The 19,149-nt window shown below is 39.0% G+C and overlaps 1 protein-coding gene across 1 annotated transcript; it reads right to left on the bottom strand.

Moving 5' to 3' along the window:
* Positions 1-9,263: 9,263 nt before the first annotated feature.
* On the bottom strand, positions 9,264-18,142 carry LOC139031568 (placental prolactin-related protein 3-like). The gene is made up of 5 exons (XM_070456964.1): positions 18,049-18,142; positions 16,653-16,837; positions 12,061-12,168; positions 10,141-10,320; positions 9,264-9,530 (listed from the first exon to the last, which is right to left on the bottom strand). Exons 1-5 carry the CDS (start codon positions 18,140-18,142, stop codon positions 9,339-9,341), a joined length of 759 nt encoding a protein of 252 aa, XP_070313065.1. The 3' UTR covers positions 9,264-9,338.
* Positions 18,143-19,149: the final 1,007 nt, after the last annotated feature.

Here is a 19,149-nt window from a genome sequence, read left to right as displayed (position 1 = left end):
AAGGACTACAGTTTCAACACTAGTAATAAATTACCCCCAAATTATAATCCATTAATGCTCCCATTTGAAACTGATTTTCTATCGATATATATTAGTGAGGTCTCTTAACTCATTTTCCTTACTAGGTGGCTCAATTTTGAAATGAAATATAGAAAACAATGGAGTGGTCAACTCTGGAAATTTCCTTCCATTTGATATGCCTCATTAGTAAGTATGCAAATATTAGTTGTTGTTTTTTCCCCCCTGTGATGCTGTTCTTGGTACATATTATAGCTCACTGTGGGTGATTTCTATTGATTGAAGAATGTACACTGTGAACTGTAATTGTCAAACAAGTGAGTGGAGATGAAGAAAGTAATGAGAGCAATGCACAGGGTTTTCTAGTTCTAGCAGGACAACCTTGCTGTTTCTGTCATCTACAGTCTAATCTTCAGATTTATTGAAACTCTTACTTCTCTTATGCTCCATTAAAAATTTGGATTATTTGGTGTTTTTGCCCTTGAGTTGTATGTCTCATGCATTTTTGAATATAAGCCCTTATGAAATATATGATTTGGAAATATCTTCTGTCAATCTGTAAATTGCCATATGATTTTGTTCACGTTCCTTTCTTTGTAGTTTGATGTGATCCTACTTGTTTGTTTTTGTAGTTGTTGCCTTTGCTTTTAGTGTGAAAGCCAAAAACTCATTGCAACGACTGATGGCAAGAAGATTACTTCAATGTTTTCTTCTGGGGTTTCATCACTTAGTCTTATGTTCAACTTTTTAATCCTTTTTTAGTTGATTTCTGTGTATGGCTAAAGACAGGGGTACATTTTTGTTTTTTCATAGCACTATCCATTTTTCCCAGTGCCATTTTTGAAAAGCTTGTCCTTTCCCCACTGATATTCTTGGCTCCTTTTTCATAAGCTAACTGACAATATATGGGTGTGTTTCTTTCTGGCTTTGTTGTTCTGCTCTGTTGATCTATGTGTCTGTTTTCATGCCAGTCAATAAATATGAAATATGTTTCCTTTTGTGTCTTTTAAACATTTCTTTCATGAATGTCTTGAATATTTTCATACATAGATCTTTCAACACATTCCTTAAATTTATTTCTAAGAATTTTATTTTTTTGATGTAATTATACTTGGAATTATTTGTATATCTGTTATTTCTTTTGGTGTATGCATAGGTAACTGAGTTTTATATATTCAAATACAGTATACAAAATGCATGTTATTTTTTACAGAGTAGACAATTTTCCCCCCAAATAAGACATACAGAATGCCCAAGAAATTATATGACAAGATGCTCAACATCACTATCAGAGAAGTGCAAATCAAAAGTACAACACATACCACCTCACTCCTGTTTAAATGGCTTTTACCAAAAAGTAAGAAATAAGTGTGATTGAGGATGTGTAGAAAATGGAGGTCTTAATGGATTATTGGTTGGAATGTATATTGGTGCAACTCCCATGGAATACCTTCAGGAAGTTTCTCATGAAATTTCACACTTCTGGATATATATTCATTTCTGAATATATATTCAAAGGAAATGAAATAATTATCTCAAAGAGAAATGTGTACTCCCATATTCACTGCATCAATATTGACAGTAGCCTCCTGCTGCTGCACCTGCTAAGTCTTTTCAGTCGTGTTCGACTCTGTGCGACCCCATAGATGGCAGCCCACCAGGCTCCCCCTTCCCTGGGATTCTCGAGGCAAGAACATTAAAGTGGGTTGCCATGTCCTTCTCCAATGCATGAAAGTGAAAATTGAAAGTGAAAGTGAAGTCGTGTCCGACACTTAGCAATCCCATGGACTGCAGCCTACCAGGCTCCTCCATCCATGGGATTTTCCAGGCAAGAGTACTGGAGTGGGTTGCCATTTCCTTCTCCATCACAGTAGCCTAGAAACAACCTATTATAGGAACAATCTAAGTATCTGTCAGCATGTGAAGAGATTAAAACAATGCAATGTGATATATATATATATGAATTTTATTTAGCCATTAAAAAAGAAAGAAATTCTTCCATTTGTGGCAGCATGGATGAAATTGGAGGGCCTTTATGCTAGGTCGCATAGAGTGGGACATGATTGAAGTGACTTAGCAGTAGCATGCTAGCTGAATCAAGTTAGAGAAAGACATATACTGTATGATCTCAATTGTAAGGAATCAAAAATAAAAAGGTGGGACTCCAAAACAGCATAGAAAGTGATTGCCAGGGCTTGGAGAGTGGAGGAAATAGGAACGGGTTTGTAAAAGGTTATACATTTTAACATATGAAAATTATAAGGTCTGAGGATCTAATGTGTAGCATGATGACTATAACTGATAAAATTGTGTTGTATAATTGGTGCTGTCTAAGAGAGTGGAACTTACCTGTGTTCTCTTTAAAAAATAAAAGGTAAACAAGTCAGATGATAGTTATGGTACTTAAGTTAATACAAAGGGAAAATCTTTTCTAATACATATGTAAATGAGGGTCAGCACTATGGCAGAGGGTAGGTGGAAATGGCAAGTATACTGGAGTGGGTTGCCATTTCCTCCTCCAGAGAAGCTTCCTGACCCAGGGATTGAACCATCTCCTGTGTCTCCTGCATCGCAGGCAGATTCTTTAGCTGCTGAGCCATCAGGGAAGTCCTAACAAAACTACCGTATGACCTAGAAATTCTACTATTGGGCACACACCCTGAGAAAACCATAATTTAAACAGACACGTGTACCCCAAAGTTCATTGCAACAGTGTTTACAATAGCCAGGGCATGGAAGCAATCTAGATGTGCACTGAGAGAGGAATAGATAAAGAAGTTGTGGTACATCTATATGAGGGAATTTTAATTAAGCTTAAAAAGAAGTGAATTTGGGTCACTTGAGCTGCGGTGGATGAAAGGACAGCCTGTTATGTAGAGTGAAGTAAGTCACAAAGAGAAAACCAAATATTGTATGTTAATGTATATATGGAATCCAGAAAAATGGCACTGGTTAACCTATTTTCAGGGCAGGAAGGGAGGCACAGACAGAGAACATGTTTGTGGACACAACAGGGGAGGAGAGGGCAAGTTGAGTTGAGAGAGTCGCATTGAAACACAGTACATGACCATCTGTAAAATGTTAACAGACAGCTGGTGGGCAGTGGCTGTGTGACACAGGAAGCTCACCCCGTGCTGTGTGACCACCTGGAGAAGTGGGATGGGGAGCGTGGTGGGGGACTCAAGAGGGAGGGGGTATATGTACACTTGTGGCTGATTCACATGGCTGTACAACACATTTTAAAGAAACTAAAAGTAAGTTTGTAAAATAATATATACATCTATCAAATTCTCATGTTATATACTTTAAATATCTTACAGTTTTATTTGCCAATTCTGTCTCAAACAATACTCTGCTTACTACTCACTATTCATGACATTTGATTTATACATGTTGGGGTCTACATAGGTAAAAGAAAAAAAAGAAAAAATTTGCAGTATTTACTGAGAAAGGCAAAATGGAGACCTTTCTGATGCTTAAATATCACTTAAGCAAAAGGATTAATAATTAAGTAGTTATCAGTGGATGACTAGCCCCTCAGCCTCGCAGCCAAAAAAATAAAAATGCTAAAAAAAAAATGGCCCCTCCGCAATGCAACCAAAAAACAAAAATGTTAAAAAAAAAAAAAAATTGTTGGTATCTTTGCAACATAGTGGCTTTAGGTATTAACCTTGGAGTCCTTTAGCCGTTGTACATTCTCCCATTCCACCACTTACTAGCTCTGAATCTTCAGGCAAGCCTTATTTTACTTCTCTCCATAATGCCGTTCAAACTAGTGTCCACCTCATGGTGTTGCATTGGAATTAATGAAGATAATGCAAAAAACAAACAAACAAAAATTTCAGAGAAAGACCAGAAGAAGATAAATGCTTGACCAATGTTTGTCACTTCACATTTTCTTATTGTGAAGTTATAACGACGGAAACTTGTCAAGCAAAACGAGCCACACAGCTCTGTAGTGAAGGGCTCAGCCTCATCTAAAGGGAAGTCTGTACTTTGTCCTTGTTTCTTAGGAGCTCCTCTCTAAACCCTTAGGTTGTTTCCTCTGAGAAAGTGTGACTAAAGGTGTCAAAGGTTGAAAGAGAAAAGCACTTTTGTTCTTGTGAGGGTCTTGAGCCAGCCTGATAGAGATGTCAACACTGATTTAGAGTAAAAACTTTGGGCCATGAGAATGATGTGATTCAGAATGGGGGTTTTGGTCACGCAGTATCAGCTGCACTGCTAGAGAGATTTGAGCCTGAGATCAGCTGTATAGACCGTCAGTCATTCCTTGGCGATGGAGCCCCACTAAAAACTCTGGACACGGAGCCTGGAGTGAGCTCCCGTGTCTGCAAGTGCTCACTGCTGGCACGTCGGTGCTGGGAACACAGAGCTGCCCCTGAAACCCTGGGAAGAGGAAACCAAGTTCCATGTCTCACATTTCCTTTGACTCTGCCCTATATGCCTTTTCCTGGGCAGTTTTTCATCTGTGTCTTTTAAAAAGCTGCAATCCCCTGGATATATACCAAGAGAAAATCATACTTTGTAAAGATACATGCGCCTCAGTGTTCCTTGCTTCATCAGGGCTTCCCTGGTGGCTCAGATGGTAAAAAATCTGCCTGCAGTGCGGGAGACCTGGCTTCGATTCCTGAGTGGGAAGATCCCCTGGAGGAGGGGATGGCAACCCACTCTAATCTTCTTGCCTATTATTGTCCATGGGGACTAACCCCCATGGACAGAGGTGCCTGGCAGGCTACAATCCATGGGGTCGCAAAGAGTCGGGCACGACTAAGACTAAATATAGCAGTGTTCATTGCAGCACCCTTTACAATTACCAGAACATGGAAGCAACCTAAATGTCCATCAACAGAGAAATGGGCAAAGAAGATGTAGTGCAGATATGCAATGTAATGTTACTCAGTCATAGGAAGGAACAAAATAATGCTATCAGAAGCAATATGGATGGACCTGGATATTGTCATACTAAGTGAAGTAAGTCAGACAGAGAAAGACAAATGCATATGATATCACTTATATACTGGAGTATTAAAAAGTGGTATAAAGGAACTTTTTTACAAACAGGAAGAGAGTCACAGTGTAGAAAATAATCTTATGGTTTCGGGGGGAAGAAGCGAGGGGTGAATTGTGACAATGGGATTGACATGTACACACTAATATATGTAAGATAGATAACTAATAAGGACCTACTGTATAGAACAGGAAACTCTATGCAATTCTCTGTAATGACTTACTTGAGTTCAGTTAAGTCCAGTCGCTCAGCCTTGTCCAACTCTTTGTGACCCCATGAATCGCAGCACGCCAGGCTTCCCTGTCCATCACCAACTCCCAGAGTCTGTCCAAACTCATGTCCATTGAGTCAGTGATGCCACCAAACCATTTCTCCCTCTGTCATCCCCTTCTTCTCCTGCCTTCAATCTTTCCCAACATCAGGGTATTTTCAAATGAGTCAGCTCTTCATATCAGGTAGCCAAAATACTGGAGTTTCAGCTTTAACATCAGTCCTTCCAATGAGCAGCCAGGACTGATCTCCTTTAGGATGGACTGGTTGGATCTCTTGCAGTCCAAGGGACTCTCAATAGTCTGTCCCAACACCACAGGTAAAAACCATTAATTCTTCAGTGCTCAGCTTTCTTTATAGTCCAACTGTCACATTCACATATGACTACTGGAAAAAAAACAGCCTTGACCAGACAGATCTTTGTTGACAAAGTAATGGCTCTGCTTCTTAAGATGCTGTCTAGGTTGGTCATAACTTTCCTTCCAAGGAGTAAGCATTTTTAATTTCATGGCTGCAATCACCATCTGCAGTGATTTTGGAGCCCAAAACAATGAAGTCAGCCACTGTCCAGTTTCTCCATCTACTTGCCATGAAGTGATGGGACCGGATGCCAAGATCTTACTTTTCTGAATGATGAGCTTTAAGCCAAATTTTTTGCTCTCCTCTTTCACTCTCATCAAGAGGCTCTTTTGTTCTTCACTTTTTGCCATAAGGGTGGTGTCATCTGTATATCTGAGGTTATTGATATTTCCCCAGCAATCTTGATTCCAGCTTGTGCTTCATCCAGCCCAGGGGTTCTCATGATGTACTCTGTATATAAGTATGATAAGCAAGGTGACTGCATACAATCTTGACATACTCCTTTTCTTTCTGGAACCTGTCTGTCGCTACATGAGAAAAGAATCTAAATAAGAGTGGATATATGTATATATATATGTATACAAGTTATTCACTGTTCAACAAAAACTGACATTTATAGCATTGTAAACCAATTTTACTTCAGTAAAAATAAATAATGAATTAAAAATAAAACAAAGATCTGTAATAAACCATAACCACATGTATAACAGCTTTCAGGGAGCTCTTGGAGTCCTAGCTGATTATGGAACCCAAGAATGGTCTTGGGAGATCCCCAAACTTGTAATTGCTATCTGAAGTGAATAAAGTCTTGAGGACTTTCCACTCTGAAATTTGTGTCTGCAAAGACCCCTTTCTTCATATGCATAGTTGTCATATTATCATGTTTGGCTATTGGTACTTTGTCTAAGAACTCTGTAATTAACTCATATTTCAAATAAGGACATGTAAAGGAAGGGGGGGATTCCTCAATGACTGATAACCAAGGAAGACGCTGGAGATACTCATATATTGTTGTGAAAACTATAAAGGAGTTTGCCATCTCAGACCCTCCACCTGAGGCTGCTGGTCCTTATTCTACTTCCTTAGTCCTTGGCTTCCTATCAGCACCACAGAGCATTCAGTATGCATGAAGCATTGGGTTACCTTAGACAAGTCAGTCTCCTCATTGGGTGCCATGTGTGCTTGTGTTCTTTCAAAATTCATATGTTGGAAACCTAATCCCCAAGGTCATGATTTCAGGAGGTGGGGCCATTGGAAAATGATTAGGTCATGAGGGCAGAGCACAAATGAATGGGATGTGAAAGAGGCCTGAAATACTTGCTCATCCCTACTATTTAGAAATATGTCCTGGAAGAGGCCCTCACTCACTCAACCATGCTGGCACCCTGATCTTGGACTTCTAGCCTCCAGAACAGTTATAAATAACATGGTTTATAAACCACCCAGATTCTGGCATTTTGTAACAGCAGCCTGCATGCACTAAAACACAGGACATGTTTAAGTGGGGAAAAAAAAAATGTCAATCTTGTTTTCCCTTCCAAGGTCATGAATGTGGAAGACGTAAAATAGATATTCAATTCCAAATAAAGTGGCACATGGTAACATATTCCATAGAATTGTACATTTCTTTCAAATTGTAGTTCTTTGACATGCTCACCTGGGAACATATTTTCTTAGAGGTAATTAACATTTAAACCTATAGATTGTGGATTTATGTGATCAGTTGAGGGCCTTAAGAGCAAAGAAAGAAGTTTCTCAAAATAAAAGCAATTCAGCCTGAAGACGGCACCATTACTGGTACCCCAATCTCCAGCCTGTCAGCCTAAAGATGAAGCATCTGGACCCTAAGGCCTGTCACTGGGCTCTCATCAGAATCCTAGCATAACTGCTCTTTGACTTGGAAAACCTACCTTCATTTCTCTAGGGCTTGGTTTTCTCAACTGGAAAAGGAAAATTAGAGTAGAAAATCCTTTACCTTTCCAAATATTATGCAAATCTCAGTATAAAACATGATTCCAAACTGAGGTTTGTTCTTTTTTCCAAAAAGAAAATTATCGCTTGGTTGAGCAGAATCTCTGTTTGGATCCCTTATCCTTTTCATTATCTGTTCTATCTCATAATGTATTTCTTTAGCTTACCTTTAAGAACAAATCATTAATAGAAATAATCACTTGACTGTTATGGAATATTACTTTTATCTTTGATCTTCCACTGAAAAGCAGGAGTTGTAGTTAAGCACAGTAGTGAGAGAAACTGTTTCTAAATGTCACCACGTCACCTTGAGAAGTTTGCTGTGTGTAGTTGGTCCATTATGTCCAATACTTTATGACCCCATGGACTGATGACCCCTTGGACTGCAGCCCGCCAGGCTCCTCTGTCCATGGGGATTCTCTAAGTAAGAACCCTGGAGTGGTTGACATGCCCTCCTCCAGGGATCGTCCTGACCATGGATGGAGCCCAGGTCTCCTGTACTGCAGGCGGACTCTTTACTGTCTGAGCTGCCAGCTCCTAATAAAATGGGTCTTGAAGTATACAGAAGATGAGTGATTTGTCTACTTTTGTTTCCTGCAACAGTGGGTTTTTTCCCAGCTAACATATAAGTCCCATTTCTATTTACCTGAACGCTATCTAGAATGCAAGTTCTCTCTAAAAGAAAGACATTAACACAAAAGGAACTTTTACCTGAAATAGCAGTTAAGATTTTGTCCAGTTGTTAGTTTATCCAAAATACTAGAAGCTGAGTATTTGTTTTTAATTATCAGAAACAGTTAAGATTTTGTCCAGTTGTCAGTTTATCCAAAATACCAGAGGCTGGCTATTTGTTTTTAATTATAATATTTACCTCAGAAAGAACAAATGGCTGGCCAGTTTCTGCCATGTTCGATACTCAATAAAAAGTAACTTCAGGGCAGTTGGCGTACCCATGTAGCCCAAGTGGAACTGAATTAAAGGAGTTGGGATTGGTGTTGTTCAGATAATTAACTATAAGTCAGAATGTGGAGAGGCAGATAAAAATGGTGAGAATGAAATTAGGAAGCCATAAGGAGGAAGATGGTACTTTCATCTAGGAAAAGTAGGTAGCAATTCATCAAGGAGGGGAATTCCTTTTGTACCTTTGAAGACAGATTAGGTGTTTCTGTACAATGTAAGAATATTTGATTTGTAGGTTCTCCTTAAAGTATTTTTATCTGTCATGATCAGAGAGTACAGCTAAGAAGGTAAACTCCTCTAGTGAAATTAACAATACTATGGTAAAAAGTAGACTCAAGTGGCAGGTTTCATGCACTGTCTCTAGTTCTGTCCTATTCAGCCTTTTAGTCAGTGACTCGATTATCACATTATCTTAGGACAGGAAGCTGTGAGGGCTGGTGTAAGTGGAATAAAAGACCGAACATCCACTGCTTTCCTTCTAATAGGGTAACAATTGATCGGGTGGAGAGGGAGGTGGGAGGGGGGATCGGGATGGGGAATACATGTAAATCCATGGCTGATTCATGTCAATGTGTGACAAAAACCACACAATATTGTAAAGTAATTAGCCTCCAACTAATAAAAATAAATGAAAAAAAAAATAGGACACCCATTTCACAGAGCATGCATGAAAAAGCTGTAAATTTCAAAGAAGCTTGCTATGGGATAGATCATTAGGACCATCTCAGAGCTGGATGGGATGGATGTGGATTTAGCACTCGTCGCTGATTCGGCATGCCAGGATCTTGCTGTACATGTCAACTTTACGGGAATCCCTGCTCAGGCATTTCAACAGCGTATAAAATGCAGAATGACGTGCATCTTCATCACTGACGACCAGGGATCCGTATCCTGACCAGAAAATGGGATTCTCAATCAACTTCGATCTGACTGGATCAACAACCTGAATACCCAAAAGAAAATGACTTTTTATGCATTTTATTGTTATTTGCTTATCTTTGTCCCTTGTAATTATAAATTAAGATTTGGGGAAGACATACAAATAGAAAACTCTCTAGATATGGATTTTGGAGCCAGCCTATGAGAAAACAATTAGGAATCTAAAAAGTAGAAACATAACTCAAGTTAATTTTAACTTTCTCTTTTTTCCTTCCCACTATCATCCTTTGATTTGAGAAAAACAGAGAAAGACAAGTGGAACTTCAAGAGCAGATGTCCTGGGATACTTTGAGGAAAATGCTGAGCTTGGAAATTCTGTTCTCTAGTTCTCTTACTCTTGAAAATATTTCAACCACCTGTGCCTAGGAAGAGGCAAGCTTTTGGTGGAATTGTGTGCAATGCAGGGAAGGCTGCACATGACAAAATATGCACTGAAATTCTGATTCCTTTACAGTAGAATCTATCACTATGAATGACTAGGCTCCTGCTTTATGTACTAGCAGTCTAGCATATAGAAGTAATGAATCTTTTTCTTACAAAATGAGATATTTCAAATCCCCTTATGCATTACAGAGTCATCAACAAAGCAAGAAAGCCCTCTGCAGGATGCTCACCTGGCTGAATCGCCTCTCTAAGATTGTTTGAAGTTTGCGTAATTTTTTAAAATTCTCTCTGGCACTTGATAGGATAGTATCTGAGAGGTCTTTCCCAAACCACAGGTCATGGGCTAGATCATACAGAGCATCTCTCCAGAGGTACTGTAACATGAGTATCCACTTAGTAAGGTCTTCATTCTAAGCAAACATAAGAAACAGTCTCATTAAAATAATCATAATTCAGTGGTTTTGGTAACATGTGATCTTTGCTCAGAGCAGCTGACCTACAAGACTTCTGTTATTTCTTATGTGTATGCAGAGAATTTTGAAGGTAGTAAAAGTTGCAAAATGATAAAATGTAAGCATTAGCTCACACTTCACTGAATTATTAACAATCTGGTTTACTTTAGGCATTAATTCTTCTGATGAGTTCTAATTTATAACATGAAGAATATTCTTTTTTCCTCTGAAATTCTACCACCCACTGAGTGAGTTCTTTGATGTTTGTATATTTGTGTGAGAGAAATCTAAGTATTTTATGACAAGTCAGTATGTGCCTGCAGTACCTGACCCAGGAAAGAGGCATTCTACCTGTGCCCACATCATTGTCACCCAGTGATTCTTTCCTATTAATTAATTAGATGAGTCATTTGTATTGAGTTTTGATTTTTAATCTGTTTTATGATGCTACAAGAAAGAGACAATGAAGAAGACATACATTCCCAAACAGGCTTTCTTTCCTCACCAGCCCCCATGCTGGTATCAGAAGAGTCTGTCTTGTTGACACTTGTCCAGGCAGAAAATGGCACAGTTTTGTCTTTAGTAACAGCATCAGTGGGATTTACAATGGAGCGTTTTCCCCCTAGTTCACTACTACTAGTAGAATTGAGCATGTAGATCCCAGGAGGCTGAAGATCTCTAGTTAATATGCTTGATTTCATTATAGCCATGAACTGTTTCAGTGGTAAAGAACAGAGAACTGAGTAGGATGAAATATAGTAATGCACATAAAGTGCTTAGTAAAATGTATGGCCATGTAGTAACTCTCAATAAACTTTAAATTCAAGCTTATTGAAAAATCCCTCATCCTCCTCCATTTTGAACTTTTCCTTTACTTGATCATCCTTATTATTAATGAGCTTAACAGAGGAAAAGAATGCTGATATCATTAAGAAAGTTGTAGAGAGAAAAGATAGAATTTTAAGGGGGGATGCATGTCAAAATATTTTAAATAATGTTAAGACGAAGGATAATGCAGGAAATCAGAAAGGAGAGATTATAACAGTGAAAATTTGGAGCTGCCATTAATCATTGAGGCTTGATATGTAAACTGTGTTGTCCTCAGAACAGAGGCAATTGTTGCAGCCATGAGAAGCAAAGCAATGTTATATAGGCCATTGTGGGGGAAACTTACAAATTAAAAATAAAAGGTGACAGAGGAGTCATTGAGAATGACGAATGAAGGAGGTGTCAGAGAAGCAGAAGCAGAATCAGGAGAGCCTTGAAAGGCAGACCCGCTGGCTCGAGTGGTGCAGTGTAGGACTCCCACGTAGGAGTCACTAGTAACAGGGAGTACTCAAAACTGGGGTGTGTTTCTTACATATTCATGAATTTTGCAATCTTATATTTTACACATGGAAGTTCCCATTCATTTCCTGTTTTTGTACAGAATAATAGCTGCAATCCTGTGTCTAATGCATTGCTTGAACTAAACTTGTCTGCATGGACAATTTATAGATCTGTTATTTATTTTGCTACTACGAAATCCCTTGATTTCGCTCATACTTCATCAACTGCATAATATAATTTCTCTTCAGCTGCATACAGTTCCTCGAACATTTTCTGCATATACAGCTACCATTACATCTAATAATTTGAAGCTTGGTAAGACATACTGTCTTATTTGATCCGGTGAAAAAACCCAGGTGAAAGACTCACGTTCATCTGTTGGACTTTTTCTCTTTCTTCAGGAGCATGGACTGAATTGGTGTGGCAGTCGTAGGTGGCATTGATATAATCTGGTTTACTCTGGGAATGCTTTTCAACCTGAAAGTGATCAGGCAATTAGTTAGGGATATAAGATATTAGTAGATGAGTTCATTACCAGAAAGAACGTTAACATGTTTTATAGATGTGCAATTTTTTTATCGGAGGGGCATCACAGAATTTGAAAGTCATTCTTTTCCTACTTTTTCTATATATTGTCTCTATAAAAATGATTTTACATCTAACTTTTCTAAGCTCAAATTTTTCCCTTCTCTATTTTATCATTATCTTTTTTTTTCTATTTTTTATTATTTGAACCAAATATAGTACTTTTGTACCAATACTTGTTGCTTCCCAGGTGATGGTAGTGGTAAAGAGCATTCCTGCCAATTTAGGAGATATAAGAAGCCTCAGGTTTGATCCCCAGGGGAGGAGCATCCCTTGAAAGAGGGTCCAGCAGCCACACTCCTATACTCTGGCCTGGAGAATCCTATGGACAAAGGAGCCTCTTGGTCTACCTCTGTAGGGTTGCAAAGAGTTGGACACAACTGATGTGACTTAGAATGCATGTATGCACATATATTTAACCATTTAATCTCTTGTTTACTGTGGGTTAGATCCAATATATTCCCTTATAAGGAGTCATAGAGTAATGACTCTGATTATCTCTGAATCCTCTCACCAAAAAGCTTAGTGTTCATTCCAGGTGCAGAATACAATGCTGTTTAAGTTGACAAAATGAAACATCAGAAGAAAATGGTGTAAAATTATAGGAAATACTAAGCAATGGACTGAGAATAATAAGAGTAGAAAAATCTAGCCAACACTTTGATAGAGAAAAACTAATCTTTAGCGGAAGTTATGAGCATTTGAAGAGATTACTTGGAAGAGGTGGAAAAAATGGACAGTCAAAAATGGAGGATGAAACAAACACTAGTGAGTACAAGAACTATATGACTTTAATAGAAACCTGTAGCACCGCCTTTTATTAGCTGTCTGCTCTACTGTGTGCTCCTTGATTGACCTAAAAGAATTAACATACAACTTTCAAATACCTTCATCAGAAAAAGAATAATTGTGTCCAATTGTAAACTCCCCTTCTATTGTAGCAGGAAACCTATTCACTGCAAATCTTAAAGCAATAATTTGTAGCATTAAAAAAACTACCAGTATTCGTTATTGTGACCAGGATTCAGCTTTGTTTTTTTTTTTTTTTTTCTTTTTCCCATTTATTTTTATTAGTTAGAGGCTAATTACTTTACATCATTACAGTAGTTTTTGTCATACATTGAAATGAATTAGCCATGGATTTACATGTATTCCCCATCCCGGTCCCCCCTCCCACCTCCCTCTCCACCCCATCCCTCTGGGTCCCCCCAGTGCACCAGGCCTGAGCACTTGTCTCATGCATCCAACCTGGGCTGGTGATCTGTTTCACCCTAGATATACATATTTCGATGCTGTTCTCTTGAAACATCCCACCCCCGGGTTCTCCCATAGAGTCCACAAGTCTGTTCTATACATCTGAGTCTCTTTTTCTTTTTTTGCATATAGGGTTATCGTTACCATCTTTCTAAATTCCATATATATGTGTTAGTATACTGTAATGGTCTTTATCTTTCTGGCTTACTTCGCTCTGTATAATGGGCTCCAGTTTCACCCATCTCATTAGAACTGATTCAAATAGCAAGCATCACCCTCAATGGTGAAAAATTGAAAGCATTTCCCCTGAAATCAGGAACAAGACAAGGGTGCCCACTCTCACCACTACTATTCAACATAGTTTTGGAAGTGTTGGCCACAGCAATCAGGGCAGAAAAAGAAGTAAAAGGAATCTAGATAGGAAAAGAAGAAGTGAAACTCTCTCTGTTTGCAGATGACATGATCCTCTACATAGAAAACCCTAAAGACTCTACCAGAAAATTACTAGAGCTAATCAATGAATACAGTAAAGTTGCAGGATATAAAATTAACACACAGAAATCTCTTGCGTTCCTATACACTAACAATGAGAAAACAGAAAGAGAAATTAAGGAAATGATACCATTCACCATTGCAACAAAAAGAATAAAATACTTAGGAGTATATCTACCTAAAGAAACAAAAGACCTATACATAGAAAACTATAAAACACTGATGAAAGAAATCAAAGAGGACACAAACAGATGGAGAAATATACCGTGTTCATGGATTGGAAGAATCAATATTGTCAAAATGGCTATACTACCCAAAGTAATCTATAGATTCAATGCAATCCCTATCAAGCTACCAACGGTATTTTTCACAGAACTAGAACAAATAATTTCACAATTTGTATGGAAATACAAGAAACCTCGAATAGCCAAAGTAACCTTGAGAAAGAAGAATGGAACTGGAGGAATCAATCTGCCTGACTTCAGACTATACTACAAAGCCACAGTCATCAAGACAGTATGGTACTGGCACAAAGACAGAAGTATAGATCAATGGAACAGAATAGAAAGCCCAGAGATAAATCCACGAACCTATGGTCACCTTATCTTCGACAAAGGAGGCAAGGATATACAATGGAAAAAAGACAACCTCTTTAACAAGTGGTGCTGGGAAAACTGGTCAACCACCTGTAAAAGAATGAAACTAGAACACTTTCTAACACCATACACAAAAATAAACTCAAAATGGATTAAAGATCTAAATGTAAGACCAGAAACTATAAAACTCCTAGAGGAGAACATAGGCAAAACACTCTCCGACATAAATCACAGCAGGATCCTCTATGACCCACATCCCAGAATTTTAGAAACAAAAGCAAAAATAAACAAATGGGACCTAATGAAACTTAAAAGCTTTTGTACAACAAAGGAAACTATAAGCAAGGTGAAAAGACAGCCCTCAGATTGGGAGAAAATAATAGCAAATGAAGCAACAGACAAAGGATTAATTTCAGAAATATATAAGCAACTCCTCCAGCTCAACTCCAGAAAAATAAATGACCCAATCAAAAAATGGGCCAAAGAACTAAACAGACATTTCTCCAAGGAAGACATACGGATGGCTAAAAAACACATGAAAAGATGCTCAACATCACTCATTATCAGAGAAATGCAAATCAAAACCACAATGAGGTACCATTACACGCCAGTCAGGATGGCTGCTATCCAAAAGTCTACAAGCAATAAATGCTGGAGAGGGTGTGGAGAAAAGGGAACCCTCTTACACTGTTGGTGGGAATGCAAATTAGTACAGCCGCTATGGAAAACAGTGTGGAGATTTCTTAAAAAGCTGGAAATAGAACTGCCATATGACCCAGCAATACCACTTCTAGGCATATACACTAAGGAAACCAGATCTGAAAGAGACACGTGCACCCCAATGTTCATCGCACCACTGTTTATAATTGCCAGGACATGGAAGCAACCTAGGTGCCCATCAGCAGATGAATGGATGAGGAAGCTGTGGTACATATACACCATGGAATATTACTCAGCCGTTAAAAAGGATTCAGCTTTGTTTAACATGTTCCATCCACCCAGTTCACTGCAGAACAGCTCTCATTTATTGCCTATTTACTCTGAGATGGAGAAAAAAGCCCAGAGAGACACTGAAGGACCAGAAAATCTCCATGTTTCCTTTTCCCCAATCCAAAATAAAAGTGCTTTCTGTCAGGTAGTATTATGGACTGAATGTGTGTTCTTCAAATTCATGTGTTAGAGCCTGAACTGCCAAAGTACTGTGTTTTGAAAAGGGTTCTGACTTTTTGGCACACCATGGTCTATAGCCCACCAGACTCCTCTGTCCATGGGATTTCTCAGGCAAGAATATAGGAGTGGCTTGCTGTTCCATTCTCCAGGGAATCTTCCAGAACCAGGGATAGAACCCAGGTCTCTCCCATTGTGGGCAGAGTCGTTACCATCCGAGCCACCAGCAAAGCCCATTAAGGTTAAATGAGCTCTCAGGGTGCACCACTCATCCAATAGGTTTAGTGTCTCCACGAAGCGAAACACCAGAGACTTTTCTCTTCTGTCGCTGTGTCTGTGTGTCCTTTCCTCCTTCTCTCTTCCCCACCCCCCACCATGTGTGAGGACGCATGGAGAAGCCAAACTGGGAAGAAAGAGTTCTTACCAGAACCTCACCTGCTGGTGCCCTGATCTGGGACTTCTAGCCCCCAGAGCTGTGAGGAAGTAAATTTCTGATGTTTATTCCACTGAGTCTATTGTATTCTTTTATGGTATTCCTAGCTGACAAATACAAAATCATTTATTTTAGAAATTTAAAGAAAAAATGAATGAAAGGAAACTGAAAATTTTATTGCACTTCTTAGGAGTCTTTGATATTTAACAAAACTGTTCCTTTCTTCGATTTGCACACCTTATGAGCTGACTGCGTCTTTAACTTAGAGGGCGTGTTATTTGAAGTTTGGCTGATGCAGCCCTCTTGTTGAAAGGACAGCATGGCCCAGTCACTTACATGGAGGTTCCTTCTGGGAGCCTGGCGAGCTACAGTCCATGGGGTCGGAAGAGTCGGACACGACTTAGCAACTAAACCACCACCACCACAGTACTTACAAACTCATTGAACATTATTGTGGAAAGGTTATGCATGTCGTGGGACAGCCTGGAGACACGGCTAAACGTTTTTCTAAGGAACTTCAGGGGGACGCCAAACACGTCAGGACCACAGGACGGGCATACGTTGCCTTGGCACAGGAGCAGATGTGGAATGACCAGCAGCAGGAGCAGGCAGGACCTTGCTAAAATAAAAACATGAACCCAACCTGGGCTGGTGATCTGTTTCACCCTAGATAATATACATGTTTCAATGCTGTTCTCTTGAAACATCCCACCCTCGCCCTCTCCCAGAGTCCACAAGTCTGTTCTATACATCTGAGTCTTCCCTTCTGTCCTGCATACAGGGTTGTCGTTACCATCTTTCTAAATTCCATATATATGTGTTAGTATACTGTAATGTAATTTATCTTTCTGGTGATGTAAAGTAATTAGCCTCCAACTAATAAAAATAAATGGAAAAAAATAAAAAAAATAAAAATAAAAACATGAGTCATTCTGAGATGATCTAATCACCTGAGGTTATCAAATCCATCCTGCGGAGGGAAGCCTTTTTTTTCCCCCGTTGCTCTGAGCAGGAATTGGAGCTGTAGTAGCTGTGGTGGAGAAGAAGGAGTGCCCTCTGTGTGAATTTAGGAGGATGATGATATTTGCACAGATAGATACTTGGAGAAGTAGGTTACTCCCTGCATTTTTGTATTGCTCCCAGAAGTACTTCTGTGCCAGAGTATTTTGTCCATTCTTTTAAGACAGTTTAATGTTGGGACTGCAGACTCTGAGCAGCGAGGCCACCTAGGAGTGTGTTATTTTTTTCACTCTACATTGACTAGTGCTTGAATTTTAGACACTGAAATGACAAGAAGTGTACTGTTGATCTGTGTGGTTTACCATCGTGCTGGGGTAAGAGTAAACACGTGACTGACTGATCGCTACTATTGAGCACAGAGAGAAGACTAAGAGAAAAAGGACACTGTGCCTTGGATCTGCTGACTCAGCTTCGTGACCCCGTGCATGTCTTTGATACTTTCCCAAAAGCTCTAAAACATCTTAAAATTTGTGTTTCACAGTAACCCTGTGAGATAGCCTTCATCTTCACTATGATCATCAAGTTATGTTAATGAAGATGCAATGCCTTGGAGAGGGCAAATAATTTTCCCCAGGTCCCATTATTAGCAGATGGAGGTGACTGGGCACCAATACAGTCATCTGTTCACTTCCTGATGTCACATCACACATGCCTGTGGGCTCTCTGTCTGCATTATGTTACTAGGACCACACCAGGAGCTGTGTTGACTCTGCTTAAATCGAAAAATATTTTGTCTTTGACTGCAAACCAGCAGTGACCCTAGAGCACTGGTTTTATCCACTTGTTCTGCTCTGTCTATAAAACACTCACTGTTAAAGTCTTTGACAATTATCAGTGTGGGGGCCTGGTTCTCCTGGCTAGACTTTCTTCTCGGCAACTTGACAGCTCTTCTACTTTTATGCATCCTTAATCTTCTCATTACATTTGCTTCTTCGAGACAATGGCAGGTAAATCTCCAGATGGTCATCCAAGAATCTTACCTGCTCAGCACCCAGGACCCCATCACTGGCTCTGTGGACACGCCTGGCCTTTCCTGACTGTGACGTTTCAGGGAGAAAATCTATCTGTCTGGTCGGGAGCACATCCTGACAACCATGGGGCTCAGTTTTTGAACCATCTCCAAACATGTCCTCTTTGATAGGAGAACTAGACCTTCAGGTTTCCATGATGTATTGAAAGATTTCAGAAATTATTCCTGGCCCTACCTTTGGCCAAGAAAACCATAAAATCAGAGACTCTTGCAAGCATGATTTTAAAATTACTTTTCCTGTGTGTCCTCTGTAAGTAAGCAGAATTTAAGACTGAAGTGAGCAAGAATCAGTTTGAACAAGAGAACTGATAAAATAGAGATTTTATCCCCTGAATGAGATCTCAACATGATTCTTTTTCCAATTTACCAGAAGAGTGGTAATTTAATTAATGATAAGATATCAGCATTTACTAGGTTTTCTCTGCTCTTAGTTAGTTTAAAGGGGCATGGTACCTAAGAATAAAATGGTTATTTAAAATTAGGTGGTGAAAACCAAAGAAGTGGTTCTCAAAAAGAAGATATATAAGTTGCAGAAATTTGGGACTATCTCTCTCATCAACTAAAGAGCTTATTGTGACAGCCAAGGAGAATAATAGCTTGTATAACATAGATGTATTTGTGTGCATATATTTCTGTGCATGTGTACATGTGTTATGAATACATATATGCTTAATTCCTACATGGAACTTTGGACCTTATAAAATTCAGTTTTATAACAGGCAGTAAATATAGCAGAATACCCTAATTCCTAAAGTATTTGATCATTTGTTGGTTGATGACTAAATATATGATTTTTTTTCTGTTAAAGTGTTATTTGTGTGTTTGCTTTGGTAGCACATATATTAAAAAATTGGAATAATACTGAGAGGAGTAGCATGGCC

This window comes from Odocoileus virginianus, chromosome 27 (genome assembly GCF_023699985.2).
Source record: "Odocoileus virginianus isolate 20LAN1187 ecotype Illinois chromosome 27, Ovbor_1.2, whole genome shotgun sequence".
Taxonomy (NCBI): domain Eukaryota; kingdom Metazoa; phylum Chordata; class Mammalia; order Artiodactyla; family Cervidae; genus Odocoileus; species Odocoileus virginianus.
The sequence above is the reverse complement of the archived record's forward strand: the minus strand, read 5'-3'. Positions and strand labels throughout refer to the sequence as shown.

Excerpts from the sequence above, each read along its gene's own strand:
- LOC139031568 (XM_070456964.1), bottom strand. The coding sequence starts at position 18,142 with ATGCATAAAAGTAGAAGAGCTGTCAAGTTGCCGAGAAGAAAGTCTAGC. Across the intron at positions 16,838-18,048 it reads AATTGTCAAAGACTTTAACA|CAAGGTCCTGCCTGCTCCTG; the intron begins GTGAGTGTTTTA and ends TTTTTATTTTAG. Across the intron at positions 12,169-16,652 it reads CAATAATGTTCAATGAGTTT|GTTGAAAAGCATTCCCAGAG; the intron begins GTAAGTACTGTG and ends GATCACTTTCAG.